The sequence below is a fragment of the Salvelinus alpinus genome, chromosome 11, assembly GCF_045679555.1.
Source record: "Salvelinus alpinus chromosome 11, SLU_Salpinus.1, whole genome shotgun sequence".
Taxonomy (NCBI): Eukaryota; Metazoa; Chordata; class Actinopteri; order Salmoniformes; family Salmonidae; genus Salvelinus; species Salvelinus alpinus.
In genome coordinates, this window is record NC_092096.1 from 53383187 (window position 1) to 53411112 (window position 27926).

Sequence of the window (27926 nt, forward strand, 5' to 3'; positions counted from 1 at the left end):
TTCTAAATAGCAGCACTGCGACACTGTAGGCCTATAGCTTCGTGAAACATAAACATTAGGGATGCACGATATATCGGTAAGCATATCGGAATCGGCTGATATTAGCTAAAAATGCCAACTTCGGCATCGGCCCGATGTCTAGTTTAACGCAAAACCGATGTCAAAGCTGACGTGCATACCTATATAACGTAGGTAGATGACGTAATGACGCCACGAAAAATATACAGCGCTACACGTGCAACACAGCATTCCTAACCGAGCCCACAATGTCTGCTGTGTGGATCTTTTTTGGTGTTTCAACATGAACACACTCCTAGCTCCATTTGAACAACTGACTCGAGAAATAAGCTCATCAACTGCGTCTGCAACAGACGTGATACTATCTATCATGGCATTGAAATGCCTGCTCAACAAAACTGCTGACACAGACCGTGGGGTTAAAACTTGAAAAAGTACTCTACTAGAGGCTGTGAGCATGCGAGTCGGTGGCATTCTCTCTGAGCCTCTTCACTGTGTCGCCACCATGCTCAATGCTAGGTACCTGGACCGCTACTTCGAAGCAGACAAGAAACAGGGCTTACGTGAAATGTTACAGACACAGCTGGACAAGATGGAAATGGACACAGTGACAGTGCGCACCGAGGAAGAGAAGCCACGGACAGACAGAGCTGAAACTTCACTGCTTGACATGTATGATGAAATCCTGGTTGAGAATGAAACGACTGAGCAAATGAACAACGAAACAGCACAGCAAGTAAGTGAAAGAAATAGGTTTTGATTATGTTTTACTGGTAATGGGGACATACGTAAATGCCAATAAAATAACTTTTTGGTTAGTGTGTGTGTGTGTGTGTTTCAACTATTTAACTGTACAAGAATGCTTAAAAGGCCGCTAAAATGTTAAATATCGGTTGTAGGTATCGGGTTTTTTGGCAAAGAAAATATTGGATATCGGTATCGGCCAAAACCGTAATATCGGTGTATCCCTAATAAACGTTAGGCTTAACATGAGAAAATTACGACCAAACACTGTAGCCTACCTCAGCGTTTATTTGTGAGGATGAGGTCGGCCATGTTTTATTGATGTCATCATGTAGCAACCAGGGAACTCACGAGAAGAAGAGATAGGGGGCTCAAGATGGCTCTATCTATGTGGCCTATTGTGACTCCATGAAGAGAGTCAACTGACAATAAAAGCAAGCAGATATTACGTAGGGAATTAAATATGAATGGCCAGAGCATAGGGAAAAAAGTTGTCTGGTCACAGTCAATACGGCTCAGAGCTTCAGGTCTCTTTGGGCAAAATCAAAACATGTGTCCTCCTGCTTCTGTATGTTCAACAACTGAATCCAGAACCTGGAACTAACTCTTAAGCTGTCTTTTTAATTTGACCAGACAAGTCAGTTAAAAACAAATTCTTATTTACAATGACGGCCTAGGAACAGTGGGGTAACTGCCTTGTTCAGGGGCAGAACGACAGATTTTTAGCTCAGGGATTTGATCTACCAACCTTGCGGTTACTGGCCCAACACTCCTACCAATAGGCCACCTGCCACCTCAATGGGTAGTGGGTAGTCCGAATACATTGCATTTAAAACTGTACCTATGGGAGAGTGACTGTTGGGAGGATTAGTAGTGCACTATATGGGGAAAAGGGTGCCATTTGTGATACAACCTGTGAATATCTGATATCTCAAGATCTCTTTCATGAGAACAAACTTTCAACCAGAAAAAAGGGAGAAGAATGGAGAAAAGCTTCTAGGAACATAAAGTGCTTTATATCAAAGGTAAATTAATGGAAATCAAACAATGGATGAGTCTTGTGCACAGGAGAGTGTCTGGGAGGGAATAGCCAAATATCATTGTTAAATAACAACAAGAGAAGGGAAAAAGAAGCAACTGGCTTTGAAAGTACCAATCTGAGAAAAGATTTACATTAAAAACAGATAAAAAGCGATGACGCGTACTGCATCCTGTGTATGTTGACCTATCAGAACATCACACACAGAGTTCCATGAGATAAGGAAAAGTATTGATATGAACCGGTTAGGAATTCTCTGTGTGTGTCTGTGTGTCTGTGTGTGTGTGTATGCATGCGCACCAAACCTAGGTGATCAACATTCAACCACAAGAGAAGGAGTGGTGAATACCAGGTGATGTGGTAGTATACGTACCGGATAGATGGGTTGCATTTTATGTACACTAAAAACAAATACAAATCCCCCCCCCCCCCCATTGTGATAAACCCTTTGTGTTTCAAAACATTCTGAGATTATCTGAACGGGGGTCGTCAGGGTAACCTGCTTGCTTTAATCTAGAGAGTAGTCTCTGTAGCCAATGGTAACGCATACTGCAGGCAAAGTGATACTGCTTCACTGGTGAATTACATATCAAGAGTTCATCTCATGGGAGGGGATAAAAGGTCAGTGGGTCAAGCTCATCAGGTTGACCTCGAATTTACTCCAGTTAATTGTACGACAAAACAACATGAGGGTGTAGCGCAGAGCAGAGATGAAGCTAACAGCGCTATCCCGTTACTTTGGCGAGGACATATGCCCAGTACCTTTTCTTTTTATATTTCTTAGCATGGATTTGACCTAAGACTAGCTTTAGTTTACACACCATTTGTCCACATTTTAAAACACACACAGAACCAACCAAATAAAGAATTTACAGGAATCAGTGTTGGACACTATACAATACGAACTAATATTAGAAACTGCTAAAGTGTATGATTCTTTTACTTAGAACGTTCTGGCAGAAAGCTGCCACACATGATGATTTTGCTGGGAAGTATGTAATGTATTGAAGGGGTAACTGGTTGCACTCCTTGTAATGTAATCTATAGACGATATTCAGTAGCAAGTAGCTGGAGAACGGGTGGGTACAGGGTGCAACCAATGACACAACACGGCAGTGCAAGGATAGCCCTGCTCCTTCTGGGGTGCACCTCCTCCCAGCTGTCTGTCTGTCCATCCTTGTCAGCCAATCTTGGACAATGATGTTGGTGATCCAACCAACGACGGACAACAATGTTGGTGTGTGGATAGGTGGTGGTAGACCAGAGGCAGGGATGGAGGGAGAGAGGGGGGAGTCATCCCAACCCCATCCCAAAACCCCGAGTAGCCGCCCCTTAGGAAACTGTCTTCTTCCCAGTCAGATCGCCATCCTTGGAGATCCTGTCCAGCCGCATGTAGGGTTCGAACGCAGAGGACCCGCACCCATACCCGGATGCCAGTTCATGATGAGCACCCCCTAGCAGCGGCATGGAGAAGCACAGTGAGTGCAACGGTGGCACACCCAGACGCGACGAGGGCGGAGTCCCACCCAGGGAGGGCAACGACAGCCCGAAAGTCCCGCCCACCCCATGAACGCCATTTCCCGGTGGTGTGCTGCTACCCGGCGAGGAGGAGGAGCCTCCGGGGCTGCCCAAGAGAGAGCTGTTTCCTGGGTGGTGGGTGCCCAATAGGGGGTTGGGGGGCTGGGCGGAGAGGAGGCGCCCCTGCTCAAGGAGGCGCAGGATGTTACAGGTGGCCAGCGACTCGGAGGTGGAGGAGGAGCGCTTGTCAGAGTCCTTGGTTGTGTCTTTCTTCTGCTTGGTACGACGGTTCTGAAACCACACTTTGACCTGGAAGGACAGAAGAAGGGAGAGAAATGCTAAAGGGTTAAAACATGGTTTTATTAATTAAATGGTTTGGTTCACTAAAACAGCTGACAACAGGGTAAAAAATAAGTCTTACTTATGTGCAGTTAAAACCATACAAACACATTATATTTTGTCACTTATCCAGAGCAGTTGGGGTTAAGGGCCTTGCTCAAGGGAACATTGACACATTTTTCACCTAGTTGGCTGAGGGATTCGAATCAGCGACCTTTTGGTTACTGGCTCAAAGCTCTTAACTGCTAGGCCGCCCCAGATTCTTTCTCACCGATCATCTTAGCCATCACTGGATTTCAGTTAATTCTGTTGCATGAAACTTTAATCCAGAAGTCCCATTGAGATTTAAAAGAGCACATTATCAAGGGAGTCTTTGTCAAGAAGGCAGCTCCAAATTGAGAGTTACCCAATACATTACTAAAGGCTTTTAGTGGAGGCTAGAATAAAGCACATGATATGCCCACAGTATGCACACGTTGGTGACACACAATGCAAAAGTGCCTCGCCATCCATACACCCACAGACACAAGCATCATACATACAAAGGCAATCCCAAGTACACCTCATTGGATCAACACTGTTGTTTCTCTGACTGGGTTTGACCACGATTGGATGGTTTTACCCGCATCTCTCTCACTAAGGTGCCTGACAGAGACAGGGGGGGAGGAGTCCGTGTGCGATTGGAAGGGAATGGTGACCTTGTCAGCCAGTGAAAGTTAGAGTTAGTGAATCTGTTTTTTGTCTATGAGTGCAAAGTATACAACACATTACCCAAGTACGACAATACTATAAGCACAGCAATAACTTTGAAGGGTATATGGGGTGCTGTTGTTTCCTCAACCTGTTTCGACAGAGTCAAAGCAAGGGCAAAGTGAAGTGTTGTGCTGTGGTAGGTAGGTAGGCAGGGCTACACAGTAGACTTCTCTACACAGCACACAGTGTGCCATTCGTGAGGGTAGCTCACTGAACATTGACTGTCCTTGCTTCTGGATGTTTCATTGATGATGCGCGAGTGCTATAATATATAGCGTGTGTGTGGTACTGTAGAGTGTGGGGGCGGGGGGGGCAAGGCATGTGCCACACACACAATACACAGGGAAAGGGGGGTCAGTGGAGATCAGATGCTTTTGCTCACACAGGTTATAGGGTGAACTTTAGCTCTGATCTTTGCATGCTCTCACAAATGATTGACCTTAATATATTTCTGATTGCCCTTAATTGATTGCATGTGTGTGCTGTGACTTGGAGATGTGCTATGCTTAATTGTATAAACTTTTTTTGAATCACCCTCCTCCTGTGATTGGAGCATCCCCTAACTATGCTCTCTCTTTCGTTGCAGTTTTCGCCCTCTGCCTCCTTTATAAGCTGGAGCAGGAGCACAAGACGGAGGCTGTCGGTCCAAACTGCGAAGGTCTGAGCTGCAGCGCTCTGGTCGGAGCCAACTCTGAGTCAATTTATGCTTGATCCGAAAATGTGGTCGGAGGCGCCGTATGGATGGTGTGACGCAGGCCAAATTGAGCTCTATACCACGTCGCCGTGCGCCTCTCAAATTTTGTAACAATGCGGAGGGCTCCGTATAGCTCCGCATTTACATGATTGGTTGACGGTAGGTGAGGGCGGGAGGTCCTGTATAAACACAAACTCACATCCTTGACAACTTCCTTCACAACAGCTCTGCGCTGCTCGGCGAAGCGCAAAAAGTATGAATGCCCTGACTTCTGCAGAGACCATATCACCGCAAATGCTGCACGGCCAATGCAGACGTCGGATTGACCATGCAGCGCTTTTAAGTGGTGTCTGACCTAAACATAGTTCGCCCTGCGTTCAGAGCTGTCATCTATCATTGTTTTTTTTGTAGGTCTTGCTCCAAGCGTCACTCCCCATGCCCCCCCATGCTTGAGGTGATGGTGGCTCCGCCAGGCAGCTGTTGTTTATATTTTTTATCAAGTTTTGTCTGGTGAATTGTATTGCTCGTGACACCATCCAATGGGTGACCTGTCATGAACCATCCAATAGGTGACCTGTCATGAACCTGTGTGTTTTATAGTGGAAGTTGTATAAGAATTTGCCCCAAACATAACGCTTTGTATTCAGGACAAAAAGATCATGCAAACAGGAGGCATGTATTGGAATATTTTTATTCTCTACAGGCCTCGTTCTTTTCACTCTGTCATTTGGGTTAATATTGTGGAGTAATTACAATGTTGTTGATCCATCCTCAGTTTTCTCATAATCAAAACCATTAAACTGTAACTGTTTTAAAATCACCATAATTTCCTTCTTCTCCAGCAACTGAGTTAGGAAGGATGCCTGTATCTTTATAGTGACTGGGTCTATTGATACACCACCCAAATCCTAATTAATAACTTCACCATGCTCAAAGGGATATTCAGCGTCTATGGTTTTATATTTACACATCTACCAATCGGTGTAAATCTTTGCGAGGCATTGAAAAACCTCCCTGGTCTTTGTGGTTGAATCTGTGCTTGAAATTCACTACTCTATTGAGGGATCTTACAGATAATTACGTGTAGGATTTTATTTTTAAAATCATGTTAACAATTATTATTGAACATGCAACTCGTGCAATGGAGATCTTCGTGGGCTATACTCAGCCTTGTCTAAGGGTAGTAAGTTGGTGGTCTGTTGACATCCCCTACAGTGTCTCCTGACCCCCCCCCCCCCCCGTCTCAGCCTCCAGTATCTATACTATAATAGTCTATGTGCCGGGGGGCTAGGGACAGTCTGTTATATCTGATGTAATTCTCCTGTCTGGTGTCCTGTGTAAATTTAAGTATGCTCCCTCTAATTCTCTCTCTCATCAGTCTCAACGTCAACAGTGAAGAGGTGACTCCGGGATGCTGGCCTTCTAGGCAGAGTTGATCTGTCCAGTGTCTTTGTTCTTTGCCCATCTTAATCCTTTATAGGCCAGTCTGAGATATGGCTTTTTCTTTGCAACTCTGCCTAGAAGGCCAGGATCCCGGAGTCGCCTCTTCACTGTTGACGTTGAGACTGGTGTTTTGCGAGTACTATTTAATGAAGCTGCCAGTTGAGGACTTGTGAGGCGTCTGTTTCTCAAACTAGACACTCTAATGTACTTGTTCTCTTGCTCAGTTGTGCACTGGGGCCTCCCACTCCTCTTTCTATTCTAGTTAGAGCCAGTTTGCGCTGTTCTGTGAAGGGAGTAGTACACAGCATTGTACGAGATCTTCAGTTTCTTGGCAATTTCTCGCATGGAATAGCCTTCATTTGTCAAAACAAGAATAGACTGACGAGTTTCAGAAGAAAGGTCTTTGTTTCTGGACATTTTGAGCCTGTAATCGAACCCACAAATGCTGATGCTCCAGATACTCAACTAGTCTAAAGAAGGCCAGTTTTATTGCTTCTTTAATCAGAACAACAGTTTTCAGCAGTTTTCAACATAATTGCAAAAGGGTTTTCTAATGATCAATTAGCCTTTTAAAATTATAAACTTGGATTAGCTAACACAACATGCCATTGGAACACAGGAGTGATGGTTGCTGATAATTGGCCTCTGTACGCCTATGTCGATATTCCATAAAAGAAATCTGCCGTTTCCAGCTACAATAATCATTTACAACATTAACAATGTCTACACTGTATTTCTGATCAATTTTGTGTTATTTTAAATGGACAAAAAATGTGCTTTTCTTTCAAAAACAAGGGCATTTCTAAGTGACCTCAAACTTTTGAACGGTAGTGTATATATCTTTTTTCTTTTTTTTTTTACATAGAATTAAGTTTATTGATTATGGCTCTAGATTGCAGGAAAAAAGCTGTTTCAGGTATTTGAAAAATGCTGAGTTCTCCAGCCCCACAGCTATCCTCACATACTTTCTGCCCCCTCAAACTTGTTGGGGTACATGACGCCCCTGCATAGTATTCACATGCTCTGCAACCATCAACGCATTGCCTGTTTATTTTGAGAACCCTGCCATCTAATCCAGCTAAAAAGGGGATTGGGCTATTGGTACAGCAGACTGAGCACCAAGCGGCTTCCATTTTGCAGCTAGACACCATAAAGTGTTCATGTAATATTTTTAACGTTTCACAACAATTTGCTGATTTGACAGTCAGGCAGAATAATGTTAGGATGTGGCTTAGAACATGCCATCTCTCAAGTCAGTGCACACGCCGTATAGCCTAGCCTACATACGGAGGGAGGGATATCATGGGTTGCGTTCCAATGGCAACCTATTCCTTATATAGTGCACTAGAGAATAGGGTTCCATTTGGAAAGCATCAATGATGAGCAGGACCTAGATAACCTATATGACTAGCAGCAGCATGGCAAGTACAGGACACACACAACATAATACGACCATGAGGTGAGCTGCTGTATTCACATCACACACAGCAGTCACAGAGAGGTTATGTGTATATAAAACACACAACCGATGGCAACCACAGGACAGAAACCTCCCCAGTCCCCAACACAATTCTCTCTTTAGCATTTACTCACACACATAATCTCTGGTAACCTTGAAGAGAGAGAGGAAAATATTCAGACACTCTAGGAGGAGGACAATGGAGGTAGAATCAAGAAAAATATTCACTCAGTTAAAGAGTCTTGATCTGACTGGACAGGTGAAAGCCATGTGATAGAACTGTTGTTTACAGGGTTGGAGTTAATTCCATTTCAATTCCAATCAATTCAGGAAGTACACTGAAATTCCAATTCTCTTCAATGCTTTTCAAATCAGGAAAATGTGGAATTGGAATTCAGTTACATTTCTAAATTTACCTGAATTGAATTGAAATGGAATTGACCCCAACCCTGAATAAAACTGTTGTTTACACCTGCGGTCCTGGTGGTTAGTTAAGTCTCAGGACTTCAGGTCACCATCGTCTCAGCGGTTCCATTTGTATGTGTATAATGAGATTGGGAAGGGATCTTCCCCCGCTGAGAAGGACACTGATGCCACATCTTAGACTTAGAGTAAAGACCTGGGCCTCAATCCACACAGTCTCTGTCTTGTCTTAACCCTCTTTATGTATATAGTGCATCTGTCTAAGCTAATAACACCACTTCCCACACCAGGGTTTTTCAAACCAAAACCTCAGATGGAGTCTTGTGTCCCTAATGCCTCCCCATTGGGTGAAAACCCACAATTACAACGCTCCGCCTCCTCGGTGGGGCGTGGCTTAGCCAGGGACTGAGATGCGGGGAGGCTGGAGTGGGCCGGGCCGTTCATATCACAGTCGTCCGCTTGAGGAAAAACCCTGGGGTTTACAGGGGACTACTACGGGAGGGGGGGGGGGGGGAATATGAAAAGAGAAAGAAAACAAATCTCTACCCTCTCGTACATATACACTATTGGAAATAAATCCATCCTAATGAGATCCAGGGTTCAGAGCTAGGGCAGAGATTACAGAGTGAGAGAGAGAGGGGGAGTGCTGGCCTGGCAATGACCTGGATTTGCCCTGCAGCTCTCCCGCTCCCCTCTGCTCTGCTCTGGTAGGGCACAGCCAGGGCACAGCCGGGGCAAAGCAGAGCAAGGCTGGGCAGGGGTGGTTAGAACAGAGATAGGAGAGGATAGAGCAAAAGCAGAACATTCTGGATAGCTGGACTGCTACAGGGTAGTAGGCCTGTGTCCACTACTACACACTCCATCTCACAACACAAGGGTTAGAGTAGAGCAGGTAGGGCAAGACAGAGTGTGCAGGACAGAGCTGGATATTCCTGAGTCCACTAGTACTAAACACTGCCAAACCACAACAACACAAGCAGAAAACAAGCAGGGATGGAGTGGTGTTAGTTTGAGCCACCTGCTAGGGCTAACTAACCCAGGGCAAAGGTCAACTGGGAGTCCATATGTGAGTCTACCGAACTGAAGCAGCTCAAGAGATGGATGTCACACTATTTACAGTCACATCAGCAACGTAACACCGACAATACATGCAGACAGATAGCCGGTGTCATGAATAGTTCTGATTGTGTCTAATGAAGACATCAGACCTACACATCAGAATGATTCTTTAGAAAATGTAATGCTATAAAAAAAATATATATATATAGGATTAGGCTGGCCAAAATGTGGTAACACTTTTATCACCCTTTATGTAGGATGACTTTGTTCCTAAGCCTCCATATAGTTCTTATGAAGGCTTTATAAATGCCCTATAAAGCTACTAAAGGCTGTAGTTGTGACCAAATAATGGGGTGCACTAGTGAGAAGCTAGTTAATCTCTCAAAAGAGAGTCTGTGGGGTGGAAAAGCCTGGCTCCATTAAGCAGGACGGACACCTGCTGACAATATTTCGAACACTTTCTGTGACCCTGGAAGAGGCTCAACGTTCCCCCGCGACCCCGCTGATCCTGCACATGTGATGAACATCAGACCGCCTGGCCTCGGTCTAGGAGTACAATGACTTCGTTTTCTATAGCAAAACTGTATGACTGTATGGCCCTTTTCTATAAGGAAACTCTATGGTAACAATGACTTTCTTTTCTATAAGAATACTGTATGGTAGCAATTACAAAATGTTCTGTATGGAAACGGTACGGTAACATTGTACATGGATGAATATGACAAATGTACCTTTTCCCTCACAGCCCTTCTCTCTCTCTCCAATCCCACGTTCTGTTCTAACACCTGGGACCTCATCCAAACGCGGCCCCAGTTTCAACTTATAACTCCTACCCCCTATATCTCCTACCTCCTATCTCGTCATATTTTTCGCCTTTTTTCACCTGCTCATCCTCTCGCCCTCGTGCCCTGCTCCTTTGCCCTCATCCCTCCCTCCCTCCCTCAATCCCTCCTTTGCATTACTGAAACACATGTCCAGGCAGGTTCAGCCAAGGGTCGACCCCATCTTAGCCACTCACTGGTAGATGTAGCTCCCTAATCCTCCTTAGCGTAAAAGCACTTGGGACTATTATTAGGCCCTCTGCTCCACGCTCTGTCCCCCTCCCCATCCCGCCCACCGCCCCGCCCCGGGGTGGGCCTAGCCCTTCGTCCTAAGGTCCCATGATGTCGAGGTTTAGATAAACCAATTCGGCTTGTTGTTCTTGCTAATCCAATGAGATAATTGCGCTACGCTATTTCCCGGCGAATTAAATGAAGGCCTTGCACGCATGCACACACACATCCTTCAAAGAGATTTGTTGCACACAAAAAAAAAAAATGACAAAAGCGTTTTGGAGACACCGAACAATGGCCGTGTAAACGTTTTTGTGCAGATATGATCTCTGTTGTATCACAAAAAAAGATCAGTTGTATCACAACGTTGTGTCAAATGTGTTGAACGTCAGTTTTACAACCTGAGACTGTACAAGGACAGAGGAGGACATCAATCACTGTACATAAAATTCCTTAAACTCTTGATCACACTTTTAAAATAATGAATAGCCCTGCAATGAATAGACAATGCAACAACATTTGTAACTGGTTTAGGCCCACGTCTGTCTGTCTCCCTTCCTTCCTAAAAATGTGTCCTACTCTTTCAGCTTTTATACAATCCCTGCCTCTGTCTCGTCCTCTCTCTCATTCTCCTACATCTGTAGGACTACGTAATGCCCTGTGCCCTCCGTGCTCCAGACGACTAGCCAGACAATGTCTGGGAGTTACTGAGAACAATGCACAGCGAAGGACATTCAGAAACACACACATATACACTACATGGCCAAAAGTACGTGGACGCCCCATCAAATTAGTGGATTCGTCTATTTCAGCCACCGACGTTGCTATCAGGTGTATAAAATCGAGCACACAGCCATGCAATCTCCATAGACAAACATTGGCAGTAGAATGGCCCGTACTGAAGAGCTCAGTGACTTCCAACGTGGCACCGTCATAGGCTGTTGTGAAGTGGAACGTCTAGGAGCAACAACGGCTCAGCCACGAAGTGGTAGACAACACAAGCTTCAGCACTCGAGACCGCCGAGTGCTGAAGCGCATATCACGTCAAAATCATCTGTCCTCGGTTGCAACACTCATTACCAAGCTCCAAACTGCCTCTGGAAGCAATGTCAGCAAAATGGCTGTTTGTCGGGAGCTTCATGAAATAGCAATGCTGGATTGATGTAAAGCTCGCCGCCATTGGACTTTGGAGCAGTGGAAAGCGTTCTCTGGAGTGATGAATCATGTTTCACCATCTGGTAGTTTGGGTTTGGCGGATGCCAGGAGAACGCTACCTGTCCCAATGCAAAGTGCCCACTGTAAAGTTTGGTGGAGGAGGAATAATGGTCTGGGACTGTTTTTCATGGTTCAGCCTAGGCCCGTTAGTTCCAGTGAAGGGAAATCTTAACGCTACAGCATACAATAACATTTTAGACGATTCTATGCTTCCAATTTAGTGTCAACAGTTTGGGTAAGGCCTTTTCCTGTTTCAGCATGACAATACCCATGTGGACAAAGTGAGGTCCATACAGAAATGGTTTGTCAAGATTGATGTGGAAGAACTTAACTGGTCTGCACAGAGCCCTGACCTCAACCCCATTGAACACCTTTGGGATTAATTGGAATGCACACTGCGAGCCAGGCCTAATCGCCCAACCTCACTATTGCTCTTGTGGCTGAATGGAAGCAAGTCGCCGCAGCAATGTTCCAACATCTAGTGGAAAGCCTTCCCAGAAGAGTGGCAAATCCATATTAATGCCCATGATTTTGGAATGAGATGTTCGACGAGCAGGTGTCCACATACTATGTACATACATACATAAACACACAGAGAGAGACAGAGTCCGAGAGAGAAGGAGAGAGAGAGAGAGACACACACACACACACAGAGACAGACACACACTCAGACCCCTGCTTTTTGCATCCTTGGTGATAGCCCAAGACAACAAATGAAAGTCCCGACAGCAAAGCAATAACTGAGTGACAACAGCACAGACTAGTATATGTGAAGAATCTCAGGTTTTTTGTATTTTTTGTATTTTAACCCCTTTTTCTCCCCAATTTCATGATATCCAATTGGTAGTTACAGTCTTGCCCCATTGCTGCAACTCCTGTTCGAACTCGGGAGAGGCGAAAGTCAAGAGCCATGCCTTCCCCGAAATATTTCAAAAACTAAAAGCATTGTACTTGGAACAAATCATTCACTAAACCCTAAACCTCAATTAAATCTTGGAATAAATAATGTGGACATTGAGCAAGTTGAGGATACTAAACTGCTTGGTGTAACCCTGGATTGTAAACTGTCATGGTCTAAACATATTGATACAATGGTATCTTAGATGGGGAGAAGTCTGTCCGTAAAAAAGTGCTGCTCTGCTTTATCAATAAAACAAGTCCTACAGGCCCTAGTTTTGTCGCACCTGGTCTACTGTTCAATTCTGTTATCAGGTGCCACAAAAAGAGACTTAGGAAAATTGCAATTGGCTCAGAACAGGGCAGCACGGCTGGCCCTTGGATGTACACAGAGAGCTAACAATAATAAGCATGTCAATCTCTCCTGGCTCAAAGTGGAGGAGAGATTGACTTCATCACTACTTGTATTTGTGAGAGGTATTGACATATTGAATGCACCGAGCTGTCTGTTTGAACTACTGGCACACAGCTCTGACACCCATGCATACCCGACAAGACATGCCACCAAAGGTCTCTTCACAATCCCCAAGTCCAGAACAGACTATGGGAGGCGCACGGTACTACAAAGAGCCATGACTACATGAAACTCTATTCCACATCAAGTAACTCATGCCAGCATTAAAATTAGATTAAAAAAAATAGATAAAAATACACCTTATGGAAACGCGGGGGCTGTGAAGAACAAACGCACTATACACACATGTACACATAGATGTTGTGTTATAAATATATGGTAGAGAGGCCTGAGGGCACACACTTAATATGTAGTGAATTTTAAAAATATTTTTTCATGTATTACTGCTTCAATTTTGCTAGACCCCAGGAAGGATCCATAATAAATACAAATTTGAAAATCCCAAAATGAAGTCATTAAAACTACACTGCTCAAAAAAATTAAGGGCAAATTAAAATAACACATCCTAGATCTGAATGAATGAAATATTCTTATTAAATACTTTCTTCTTTACATAGTTGAATGTGCTGACAACAAAATCACACAAAAATGATCAATGGAAATCAAATTTATCAACCCATGGAGGTCTGGATTTGGAATCACACTCAAAATTAAAGTGGAAAACCACACTACAGGCTGATCCAACTTAGATGTAATGTCCTTAAAACAAGTCAAAATGAGGCTCAGTAGTGTGTGTGGCCTCCACGTGCCTGTATGACCTCCCTACAACGCCTGGGCATGCTCCTGATGAGGTGGCGGATGGTCTCCTGAGGGATCTCCTCCCAGACCTGGACTAAAGCATCCACCAACTCCTGGACAGTCTGTGGTGCAACGTGGCGTTGGTGGATGGAGCGAGACATGATGTCCCAGATGTGCTCAATTGGATTCAGGTCTGGGGAACGGGCGGGCCAGTCCATAGCATCAATGCCTTCCTCTTGCAGGAACTGCTGACACACTCCAGCCACATGAGGTCTAGCATTGTCTTGCATTAGGAGGAACCCAGGGCCAACCGCACCAGCATATGGTCTCACAAGGGGTCTGAGGATCTCATCTCGGTACCTAATGGCAGTCAGGCTACCTCTGGCGAGCACATGGAGGGCTGTGCGGCCCCCCAAAGAAATGCCACCCCACACCATGACTGACCCACCGCCAAACCGGTCATGCTGGAGGATGTTGCAGGCAGCAGAACGTTCTCCACGGCGTCTCCAGACTCTGTCACGTCTGTCACATGTGCTCAGTGTGAACCTGCTTTCATCTGTGAAGAGCACAGGGCGCCAGTGGCGAATTTGCCAATCTTGGTGTTCTCTGGCAAATGCCAAACGTCCTGCACGGTGTTGGGCTGTAAGCACAACCCCCACCTGTGGACGTCGGGCCCTCATACCACCCTCATGGAGTCTGTTTCTGACCGTTTGAGCAGACACATGCACATTTGTGGCCTGCTGGAGGTCATTTTGCAGGGCTCTGGCAGTGCTCCTCCTGCTCCTCCTTGCACAAAGGCGGAGGTAGCGGTCCTGCTGCTGGGTTGTTGCCCTCCTACGGCCTCCTCCACGTCTCCTGATGTACTGGCCTGTCTCCTGGTAGCGCCTCCATGCTCTGGACACTACGCTGACAGACACAGCAAACCTTCTTGCCACAGCTCGCATTGATGTGCCATCCTGGATGAGCTGCACTACCTGAGCCACTTGTGTGGGTTGTAGACTCCGTCTCATGCTACCACTAGAGTGAAAGCACCGCCAGCATTCAAAAGTGACCAAAACATCAGCCAGGAAGCATAGGAACTGAGAAGTGGTCTGTGGTCACCACCTGCAGAACCACTCCTTTATTGGGGGTGTCTTGCTAATTGCCTATAATTTCCACCTGTTGTCTATTCCATTTGCACAACAGCATGTGAAATTTATTGTCAATCAGTGTTGCTTCCTAAGTGGACAGTTTGATTTCACAGAAGTGTGATTGACTTGGAGTTACATTGTGTTGTTTAAGTGTTCTTTATTTTTTTGAGCAGTGTATATACCCTTCTTTAAATGATTGAATTGGAATTTCAGTTTGCTTCCTGATTTGACTGCTTTTAACTCCAACTGACCCCAACCCTGCTCTAGAAGCCCAACTGCTGCTGTTTAAAAAAAAGAGACTCTGTACTACAGTATATATGGAAACTTTACATAGGCCCTGGAGTTATCCCTGGTCCGGTTATTCAATGTGGCTAGGGAAAACTCCTGGCCCCTGCATACATATGGCCACTCATGTACCCGTGGTGCACTAAGACGGTTACTGTGGGTCGGGTCTAAAGAGCTGAGCTCCCCAGAAGGAGAAGTGACAGAGGGATGTTTGTCAGCAGAGAAGGTATTAGTAGGGATGTGTGTGTATAGGATTCGGACAAGCTGATGTTTCAAAACAGAGGTGTTATGCATCTTTTTAATACGTCCTCGATCCTACCTCCTCACAGGGCTTTAGTAAGATTAGGATCAGATCCACTCTCTGAGTCTCTGCTCTCTGTCTATCTCTGTCTGTCAGTCCCTCTGTCTCTGTCTGTCTGTATCTCTCTCTTGGTATCTCTCTCTCTCTAAAGCGCGAAAATCTAGGGTCAGTACGGCATAGAATAAATGACCCCTTGTTTCTACAGTTTGTTTCCAGCATTTCATATCTCTGTCTTTATCTTGCATTCAGTTCTGCAGAATACACGGTTGGAGGTTGGACACAAGTATCGCAGACCTGCATACCACTCTAGACATTATCAATATTACACACACAAGCACTTACTGTACTTCACACACAAGTCTCTAAAACAAACGTGGTTGTGGAAGTTTTCCAGCAGCTCATCAGCCCATCTGATTGTGCATGTTAGCAAGCTTTGCTGCCTTGAAAGATCAAAATAATCCAAATGTTTGGCCATAGCTGCTCGCTAAAACCAGCTTTTGTCCAAAACTCCACTGAAACTACTGTGATTCCATACATTTTGACACTTAGCCTTGTACCATTTGTCCCAACAATATATTGATACATTGCAATGTAAGTAAAATGGTCCCTGGTGATGGTAAACTCTGATAATGACCAGACATCATGGTTGGTACAAGTTGGGATGGGAAGAGGGTTGGGTAGGTAAAGAGAGGTTTCTGGGCAGCTATATGCATAACAGTCTCATTTCCCAAAATCCAACCAGTTTTGAACAATAATATAACGTAATGGTCATGTTGAAATAACATGGAAACTATGTTGACGCAACTTCTTTATGTCCAAAGGGGTTGAGAGCCTGTCAGGTGACAGATTACCATATCGTGTCATCATTTAGACAAGAGTAAAAAGATAAACCCTCATTCGCTTAAGTATTTTGTAAAACATAATTGTTTCAGTCTAGACTCTAGACCATCATTTCAGTCAGAGGGAAAAGTCATTTCAGTAAATGGTGCTAAAAATGTTGTCCTACCAGGTCCACCACTCACCAATAAGACATCTCCATTCCTCCTATGGCCACCACCCACCAATAAGACATCTCCATTCCTCCTAGGGCCACCACCCACCAATAAGACATCTCCATTCCTCCTAGGGCCACCACCCACCAATAAGACATCTTCATTCCTCCTAGGGCCACCAACCACCAATAAGATATCTTCATTCCTCACATTGTAGAATGCATAGCTTATGTAGAGCCAAGTTCAAATTAAAAGGTAACAGAACGAAAGGCATTAACATTTCTCGATGTGAAAGGCAATCATTAGACCCTGTCTACTGTGTGTCTGAAATGGCACCCTATTTTCAATATAGTGCATTCCTTTTAAAACAGAGCCCTATGGGGTAGGGCCCCTTTATATAGGGAGTAAGGCGCTGCTTCGGGCACACTCTTAGACTATGGTGTTTTTCAAGCAAGCTGAAAAAGCCTACTCGGTGGATTGATAGACGGAATTGAATCACGTTTTAATATTGGAAGAGAATGCAAGTGGACGGGATGAAAGGGATCCAAATGGTATGGAGGTATTAACCGAGGGTCAACCCAAAATATACTTGTAAGCTTAAATGTAAAACAAGGGTCTGAATAAACAATTGTCGAAAACCAAGCAAGCACCATTTTGGCATTCAGAATCAGAACCACCCAGAAATGTAATTTGAGTATTCTGTCAGCTGAGTAAGTCAGTGCTTCTAAACCGAAAAAGAGGAGTCACAGTCATAGCAGCTGTAGCAAAACCATTACCATGCCTTTATCAATGTATCCCCTGATATAATATGAATTTTCATAATGTAGAGGTCTTTGAAATACAACAGGTGAAGTCAGTGGATGCTTCATGCTTCACTGGTCTCAATCCCCGTGTTTCAAAAAAAAATTTGAATACTGATTTGCAAATGTTGAGAAACTTTCACCAGAGCTCAAGTAACTCCTCTAACTGTTAAAGTAACAGGTCTCCTCCCCTACAGTGCCTGTGAATCGGCGGCGTTTAGCCTGCTAGGAAGGTGCACCTGGCGTAGGCGATACTTAGTAGCCGCACAGGCATCCCCAAGACAACCTCCATAGCGTGCCAAGAGCGCGGGGCTCCCCGCCGCGTTACGCGGGAAGGGGGAGCCACCTGCTGGGCTCTGGGGAGAGGCGAGGTGTTTCCTGAGTGAGGGAGGATTTTACATGAAATGTTATTCATCCCCTCTCAAATAGTTTGCTTTCATTTAGCCCGTGTCTCTTGGTGAACTCAAAGCTTTTACGCACAACTGGTCTGGAAATTAACTTTGTTTTTACTGCGAAACTGTTTAGGTTGCCCAAAGCACATTGACACCTCATTGAATAAGTTGTCTTACATGAGGCTATATTATAAGGATGGCTTACTCATGTCATACCTATACCTAAACAAACCGTTTGATCTTTAGCCTGTCACGTGAACGAACAGCAAAATAAGGACATTATCTTATATCTTTCATGACATTTTGGCTAAATGTAAATGCAGCATGTGGCTCGTTTTGATAGTTTTGATAGTGACCAAACATATTCGAGTTACACCTTTGTCAACGCATGTATCCTGAAACACTAGCGCTTAGGAATCCGTCAACTTTGGAACAATAAACTATTTACGTGAATGACATCACATTCCCCACTGGGAAAAACGTTTTTTTCAAGTCATTTCAACAACAACCACAGCAACAACATAAATTATTAAATGTGGTGATGTTGAATCAATGTGGAAAGCTGATTGGATATGCAAAAAGTCATCAATAAGGGAATTTCGTATATTTTTCACAACTTTTAACGTAAATCCAATTAAGTGACATTTAGTTGTTGATTTCACGTTGAATTGACGTTAGTTGGCAACTCAACCAAATGTAAATCAAACTAGATGTTGAACTGACGTCCGTGCCCAGTGAGTGCAATATCACAGGTCAACACCCATTGAGGTCTGCCTTTGATAACTTAATAAACATTATATAAACGACATGTTTTAAGCCCAACGAAGCCTATCGTAACCGAGATTTCGTGCTGGTAACACGGAATATAAAATAGGCCTACCAATGTCTAAATTGAGCAATTTGAGCTATGTGTTACAGCACAAAACATGCTTGGCTAAATTAGGCTACATGTTATTACGTTGTTGGATGCACTAAGGTTCAGGCTAAGAGCCTATTACATTTATTCGATTACATTTTGATATTAGGCTATTATCTCTTGACAAATTAAGTAGGACCTAGTATAGCATTTGATGAATTCAATCATTTGTAATATCTACTTCATCCGATCTTTTTTAATCGAAAGAAATCGACGAGAGCATGGGCATTTAAATGTCTCAGTAGGCGCTAAGTGAAGAGCCGTTTGATGTAAACACTCTTTGCAGTTACCAAACAATGCAGAGGCCCACATCTACATAGCTAACAGCAAAAATAGGATTTGTAATACCCTTGGGTCGAAATTTACTGGAATATTGTGTTAAACTAGATATACTAGATATAACATTAAACGTTTTGTTTAGTTGGATAACTTGGTGTGACTTTACTTAGAAATATATTCTTTGTTTGGATGCCAAAGTGGACATGTTGACAATAGTAATAGGTGAACATCCTCCCCTCCAACAGGCCTGAGGCTGCATGGACACTACAGAATCAGAATGTTGTGGATACAATGTATTGCTTGGTGCTGTAAAATGAACGTGACTTTGACTGGAAATATTTGGAGGGGATGAATACGAATGAGGTTGCCAAAACGCACTCAGAAATCAGAGTTTTTCCCCAAATGTGCATTTCAGTTCTCACCCCCCCCCCCCCCCCCCCCCCCCCTGAAATTGAAGATTAAATCGTGTTTCTGACCATCAAAGTATAATGTTGCCTTTAGTTAAGCTGAGTTAGTATTATAAATTATTCATAAAAGCTATTATTACTACGCTCAATCGTACATTTCACGACCACTCTCTCTCAAAACCGATAAGCAATAACTTCTCAAATGGCAATGCTTTAAAAACACACATATAGGCCAGTGTACGTTGCGTAAGTGGACCTGAAAATCAAATCACTGGTTTGACTCTTGTTAAAGCCTTGAATATCAGCAACTCATAAAGATACAGCTAGAGCCTCGAGGCCTACTCGAACAAAGTGAAAATATAAACTCTGAAATTGAACTTAACCGAAACATAAAAAGTGAAAGCTTTTAGAAATGACAGAATGATTAATCGCCTAATGTGGTTGTTCTTTGTTTTTTGGGGTATTTTTTTATTTTAAATTCGTTGATTAGGGCCTATATGCAAATTTGCTCCTGGGGCTGTTCAATGTGTAAATTATCAAAGCAAAATATATTAGCAGACGAAGTTCGCAATTTCAATGGAAACAGCTTCAAGAAATTGCTCTAAAATGCTCCAACACCTTCTGGGTATTGTTTTTAATAGCCTCCAGATGAAATATATTTTTATTTTTAACCTTTATTTAACTAGGCAAGTCAGTTAAGAACAAATTCTTATTTTCAATGACGGCCTATGAACAGTGGGTTAACTGCCTTGTTCAGGGGCAGAACGACATATTTTTACCTTGTCAGCTCGGGGATTCGATCTTGCAACCTTTCGGTTACTGAGCTAAATTATGACTGACAATATTGACTATAGAAATATGTGATTATTACAGTTTTAAACAATCTGAAAGAATGTCTGGGTAAGCTATAAGCCTTACAACCGATGCATTGCTGCCACCCAGTAGCCTATATACCCCATACGTCTTATTTCCCCTAAAAAGTGGTAGAAATAGGCCCCTCCCACTGACAGCCACGACTATGCCCTGAATAACATTGCATGAATGTGCCTGTGTCCCAAAAGTATTAGCTTTCTTTCTTCGTCTCGTCTCCTCTCCATCGTTGCCATTGATCTGTAGGGGTTATCAATTCGCTGGACAATTGTCACTTTTTATCAGCTTTGTGTAGTAGTTGGCTACAGCTAGCCTATGTGTAACTGTTCCGTTTTTGCTGTATCTATAGAATATGTGGATTATGTGTACATTCTTCGTTTAGATATTCTGCCTGTATAAATTCAGTTGTGGGGTTAGCACCATTTCACCAGGTCAAATTCCTGGTACATATAAATGTACGTGGCGAATAAAGGTGATTCTTATCAGTGGTCAGGGAGATGCAGTTTAACTGTAGGCTACTTGGTGTTGGACACGGTCCTTTCGACAATAGGGCCTATAGCGTATTTCATTCACACCAACCCTTTCAATCTTTCATTTTCAGGAATGGATTTATGGACTACACATTGCGTTAGGTCTAGCCTACTAAATGTATTGTGGAAATGATGATAACTTGACATGTAACTAGTTTAGTTATATAAGACACAACTCGTATAATTGGATCAGAGGCATAGTAATGCATCAGTTGACAAATAACAAATGAGGCCCTATTCTTTCACACCATGTTGTGTGTTATTCTCCATCCTTGCTCAATCATTCATGTGGAGAGCACTGGCTATAGCAGCCTAGCCTACATCCATCTATCCCTTGTTACTGTTGTCTAGACTAAAGTTTGTTTTATAGGCTACAACCCACGGGTATCTACAACAAAAAGTTGAAATAACACAAATACCTATTATTATTATTAGGCTATTATTATTATTGAATACTTACTGTAAAGCACCGAGGTAGCTGTGTTGTTTGGTTTGTTTACATGAGACGTCTGGCGATGGAGCTACTGTGAATTCCCGCTAAGAAAAGTCAGCACTGACAATATGGACTCATGGATAGAACCCAAGAATGGAGCCATTGCGCCAATCCTAGCCCATATCATGACGACCACTTGAGTTTCCAAATAAAGACATTGGTTATGATGTCAGATGTACACGTCGTGCTTTCTCCTTAGTAGATGCATCTCCATGACAAAAGTTGGGTAAAAAAACAGCTGAGACATTATATAATGTGACTGTGCTGGGCTGGACTGTGCACAGCGATGAGTTATCATGATAGCATACCTTTCAATCTAATATTTAAATATATAGGCCTACAATGGGGACTCAAGGTTACGTATACAATTTGTCTTTATTGGCACAATAGGATATCAATATATTATCCATAACTCACCACTTCTGAAGAAATAGGCCTACACTGTCAAATGATGTATGTTTCTTACCTGTGTTTCGGACAGGTTCAGCTGCCTCGCCAGCTCAGTGCGCTCGCGGCCGACTACGTACTGGCAGCGCTGGAACTCGAGCTCGAGCCGGTAGAGCTGCTCCGCGGTGAATGATGTCCGCGTTCGTTTTGGCCTGTCGAGGTCCAGGCCCTTTGGCAACACGATCTCCCGGATGGTGCCCTTGGCATCTGTGGATATACAGCCAGACACCGTGTGTGAAATGTCCCATAGTCTTATTATGATTGCACATACTGTAGTAGCCTACCAATGTCATTATTTTTTGTACAGACCAGGAAGATATTGTTAAACATTGTGCTCCTACGCAATATCAGAATAATCTCTTGACGTGATCATTGTTTTCAGTATGAGGATATTGACATCTAGTTGTCTTCCTTGGAAATATAGGCTAGTCAAGTTTGTAGTAAAATAAATAAAGAAGGGGAAGGAGTAATAGATGGATAATATATTGTAAGAATCACAATATCCGTAAATAAAACTCAATGCACCTTACAGAGATAACAGGCATATCCGTTCGTTAGATAGATAGATATTACGCGTAAAATGCCTTAGACTAGTTCTTCCATATTTTCAACTGAGAGTAGGCTATGCTGCAGTATGTAATGGAACTGGACATAAGTTAGGTATACCATTTTTTTATTTTTTTATTGGGGAATAGGCTACCTCGGAGTTTCACACATTCACTATAGTAGCTTGCTTTTTTTGCCGTGTTTGGGGAATATTCTCAAAAAGTTATAGCCAGAACAATGAGAACTGAAAGATACTTCCCTATCCCATTATTAAATTATAGACCTACCGGTACGTAATTGTCTGTCTCAGCGCAAGTAGGCCTACATTTTTGGAGAGCATGTTCTCAGAGTTATATTTCAAATTAAACCTCTGCATTTGCCATGAGTCCTAGAACCCATCCTGGAGAATATAGTGTAACCGACTAGTTGACGCATCAGTACACAACGTTAAATATAGCAATTTATGGGACAACGTGAAATCGTTTTGTTCAGTAAAACATCATGAAATGTGTGTTTTTATATAAAAGTATGGAGTATGCCTAAGATGCTATTTATGCAATACCAAAAACCTATTAATAAGTGCAAAACATATAGACTAACCAAGCTGGGTCCCACCATAAAATAAATATGTCAAAGGAGCAGTAGCCTAGATCTGTCAAATCATGTTGCGTCTAAATCTATTTCAATTCCTCAGCAAAACTTAAATTGAATCAAAGTTATAGAAGATATAAAAAATCTGAACCACCGTATACTATTTGAAGTGTTGTAGGCTATACGTAGGGCTTATGTGGTTCATCCACATAGGCCCTACAGCCTATATATTGCACATTTCATGGGGAAATAGCATCTATAGGGCCTATACGGCACGGTCTCTGCGTAGAGCTTGTCTAACTTCCATGCAAGCATCCAAGGTGTTAGCAAGAGCTATAGAGACGCGTTCCAACATTGTGCATATTTATCATTTCTAACTAAACATCTACTCATTCATGATACCCAATTTTAAAATCCTCAAAATGTACAACTTTGCAGCAGGGCCTTTCAAACGGTTTGCACACACATCGAGACTTTACACATAGACAGACCGCCTGACCTTTCTCTGACCTCGGCTTCTCAAGCGGTACCTAGCGCATTCAATCATCAGCTTTAAAAACAAATAGTGACACCGGGTATTGCGAGCTTGGTGTCCCGAGCAACTCTGCCAAAAACGCTCAACTCGCCCTCACCACATCTAATCAATCTCGGTCTACCGCCGAGGCCGTTCACTTCTACAATTACCGGGCTTTCTGTTCAGATTTAGCCCCGGGGCACGCGCAATGAATTCAATTATGTAGACCTTTACTGTAGGTGATGTGTATGATTATCGTTGTTCAAATGAAAGGTTCATTTATACATTTGGTGAAAATCAAATGTGCACAAATAGGGGGGGAAACTGTTTTTTGTAAGAAGATAAATTAATAATATCAGTGTTTCTGTGGGCTAATAGTTTGGTGATTAACTGATATATGGTGTTACGGTATCCATTACAAATATTCATCTCACATTGGTGTGAGAACTATCCGGGTAAGGGGCATGGATATGCTATTTTAGAAATAAGTATTCAACTTGAATATTATGAATATTTTAGAAATAAGTATTATAATTATGAATAATTATTATGAATAGGCCTACAAGTTCAAAAGTTTCAAAATAAACTGAAATCAAATGTTTTTTTCCTGCTCACTATGACTATGTACTTAGAAAGCCATATTCATAATTTTGATATTATCTCACTAAGGTTTTAAACAAACAAACAACCCAAAAAAAATCACCTGTATACTTTAGGGTTTGTTGACATTGACATTATAACGCATTTTACAGCCCTGACTAAAGAGCAGTGCAAAGAGATGTCATTACGCTCTGAACAAAACTATTGACTTTCATTCAATGAATGTTATAGCCTATTTGACATGCAATAAGTATTTTATGTAATTTTGCACACACCTTTAACAATTTGACATGTTTTACAAACGGTTTCTTCTTTTAAATATAATTTATTTCTGCAAATGCATACTCCTGGAACTATTTTACTATATTTTAATACGCATTAGGAAGGTAACTAGTAATATACCAAATATGGCATGGTGTTGTTTTGTTATGAGAAGAGAATGTTGTTGAGGGGATCTCTCTCCCCCTCCCCCCCCCCCACAATGATTATTGTCATAATTTACTACAAACTATTGAACCATCATGACCATCATGGCGCATACACTTACACGATATTTGGACATGGTGAAATAAACTATGGAGATATCAGTTGTGTAACTCATGCATAGAGTAGGCCACTAATTACACAATTATACATTTTGAAATTGAAAATCGTAACTTATGTTTTGTTTCATTCTCAACACGTTTTTTAAAGAAGTTGTAGATCCTAAGAACCACAATATATATATTTATATTGTTAAAATAACTCTTAAGTGAGTCTACACATTTTGGAGAATTCCATCCAAAGATGGCAATAGGCCTAGAAAGGTGGGGCTCCATTTCTTTTAATCAAAGAGAGCATGGACAACATATTGCTTAATTTTGAGTAATAATACAAAGATAACAACATGACCATGAATAAACACACACAGAAGTACACATGATGGTTTGTGTTTTTTTTTAAGTAGTTTGTTTGCCAATAATTAAAATGTTGATTCATATAGTACAAAGCAGCTACTGCTGTTATTATATGTTATTATTATCTCTAAGCTCTACTGTACATTTTAATCTCAGATGTTCATAATTTTCATACAAATTTCGCTCGAATATTTTTCTTCTAAGTATAGCAAATTTGTTCCAAAAAGGTATCAGGAGTCATTTAAAATAAAGCTGCTGTCAGTTTATAGGCTAGCTATATATTCATTTGTTTAAAGTATATTGGACTTATATAGTATTATATCTTCATCTGCATATGAAATACCTTATTTTATTTTATTTACAATAAATCACTGCAACTATTTGCTTATTTGTAAGAGTAAAAGTATTATAGTAGTAGTAGCAGTGTAGTAACATGGCCTAGTAACCTAGTAGTAGTTGTTGTTGTAGAATTAGGCTATTAGTAGTTGTGATTGCAATAGTGGTATATTTGCAAATGCATTAAATATATTAAATTAATTTAATGGAAATTCTCAAATATTAAGAATTATAAACACCTGGCTTTGTTCAGTAACTTATGCAGACAATATGTGCCCTCTTTTTGCAATTTATCCTTCTAGATTTCCATTTTCGCAACAACAACAACAATAAATAATATTTCGTTACTAACCTCGAACTAAAATCCTCCGGCAGTAGTCTGGGTCCACTCCTAAAAGTTTATCATGTCCGTCTTCACTGGAGGAGGTCGGGGTGGAAGCCGATGTACCCGGGGTATCGGTTGTGCTCTGCACCGGCGACCTGCCCCCAATTTCGGTATGGCATTTGTCTATCCCGTCACGGCACTGAGAGTTGGATCCAAGGCGGTGGTTGTTGTTACGATCCTCGGCGATTTCATCGCCCATATTCGTGGCTTGATCGAACATCGATTTGAATATTGGTGTATAGATCTTCTGTATTCTTCACCTCGCTATTGGGCAGTTATTGCTACTGTTTGCACTTTTAAGTCATTTGCAATAGTTCTCTTCAGCTGTGGTGAGGCAGACCATGCCCCAGAGTAGATCCAGTTACAAAACAGAACCCGTCACGCCGACCTGGGATGGAACCGAGTTGCACTGCAAGTGTCTCGGCATGTTTCAGCACTATCTTGCAATCCGAAGTACAGGAGAGAGATCGTGGATGGTGGTGAGAATGAGGGGGCCCTTTGGACAAGCCTAGGGTCCCTCCTCAGCTATAGGACCGCGCTAAATCTAACATGCATGTTGTACGTACAGTAAGTGTATAGTCTACAAGGAGAGACCAGATCTATGACCAACGAAGCTGGGAGGTGCTACATTTGCTCACCCACATATAAATAAAATGAAAGACGAGCGCGTAACCAGCAGAAGAACAGTCTCAGCCTCTGAACAGCCCAGTCAGTTCACTCTCTGCATCCAAGAAAGGAAACTTTTTGTCCTATAAACCAGGCACCCCAGAGCATGGGCTTGAAATCAGTTAGTTTACCACCGTTTGAGTTGTTGGTTTCGGTGGAGCTGTCTTGGCGTGGTCACGGATGTTGGGTTGTTGGGTGGTCTGCTCGGGGTCTTCTTCCTTTGGAGAGCGCAATAATGTATGTGTAGAGAATGTTGAGGAGGGGCGTTCAAACAGGGGAAAGGGTCACATGAGGCAAAACGAACCAAGTAAGGCTTGACCGAGCCATTAACTGTGTGTAGCCTATACGTCTTGTATGATTGTTCAGATCATCTTGGTGGCGATCATTTTGCTTTGTCTTGACGGTGTGACAGTCATATGGACAATAATGTTGTGGCAGGGTGCACTTTAAAGAGGCTGTCACCAGCAACGTAATTTCCGGTTTGCTCGTCTTTGATTGGTAAACAGACAGATCAGTCAGTCTACGTTCTAAGAAGTGTATACCACCGAAGAACCCTTCACTGTAAAAAAAAAAAACTATATAAAAAAAAAAAACTATTATTATTAAGTAACTGGTTCCACAGCCTTTTTTAGTTCACTCAACTCTTCGGTCCAATTGTTAACTGAACCTAAACAAAATATTTGGCCCAACTTTAGAAAATGTAGGCAAAAATTAAATCAACTTAAAATTATGTGTTTTCTCAAATTGTATCATATGTTCATTCAACTAGACATTATTATTTGGGCATTTTACCTAAAAAAGGCTGTGGTACTAGTTACACAAACACAGTGCATTAACATACAATGTTTTCAATTGACATATTTGACACAAGTTATTAACAAAGGCTACATGATTACATTATGCATGTTAATTTATACAGTAATGAATATTCAACATGTTCTTACCTGGATTTGAACTCACAACCTCTTGGTTCACTCCAATCTTCCTGCTATGCCACCATGTCTGTGTTATACAGAACCCCCCCCCCCCCCAATTGCTGAAATAAGTAAATCAAATCAATGATGAGAGAATAGCCAGATTAACTGATAATTGACATGGTGGCAGCGCAGGAAGATCGGAATGGCATGAACTAAGAGGTTGTGAGTTCAAATCCCAGGAGAGGACATGTTAAGTATTAGTTACTGTACAATGTGATCAAATATGTAAGTTGGAAACATTATGTTAAAAGCACTGTGTGTAACTAGTTCCATACATTTGCTTAGGTAAGATGCTCAAATAATAATTTACAGCTCAATGAACATATGAGACAAGTTGAGCAAACACATCATTTTAAGTTGACTGAATTTTTGCCTACGTTCTCTCAAATTGAAAATGAATTTTGGCCAACATTTTTTTTGTTCATCTAACACTTGGACTGAAAAGGTGAGTAAAAAAAAAAAAAAAAGTCTGTGAAACCAGCTACTGAATAATAATTAGTTGAAACAACTAGATTTGTATTTATTTAAGTTTAACAGTGTGCTTTTTATTCTAATAATAAAATAAACAATGGAACACTATAGACATTTTTTCCAAACTAGTTTAAACTTAATTTAAAAAAAACTATAAACGAAACTACTCGAAGCCTGGAATAGTCAATGGATGCAATGAGTTCAGTAAACCCCGGTAAGCTATTTTGCCATTATTT

General features: G+C 42.2%; 1 protein-coding gene across 1 annotated transcript; it reads right to left on the bottom strand.

Moving 5' to 3' along the window:
• Positions 1 to 2210: 2210 nt before the first annotated feature.
• On the bottom strand, positions 2211 to 26637 carry vax2 (ventral anterior homeobox 2). The gene is made up of 3 exons (XM_071333528.1): positions 25544 to 26637; positions 21728 to 21915; positions 2211 to 3628 (listed from the first exon to the last, which is right to left on the bottom strand). Exons 1-3 carry the CDS (start codon positions 25794 to 25796, stop codon positions 3134 to 3136), a joined length of 936 nt encoding a protein of 311 aa, XP_071189629.1. The 5' UTR covers positions 25797 to 26637; the 3' UTR covers positions 2211 to 3133.
• Positions 26638 to 27926: the final 1289 nt, after the last annotated feature.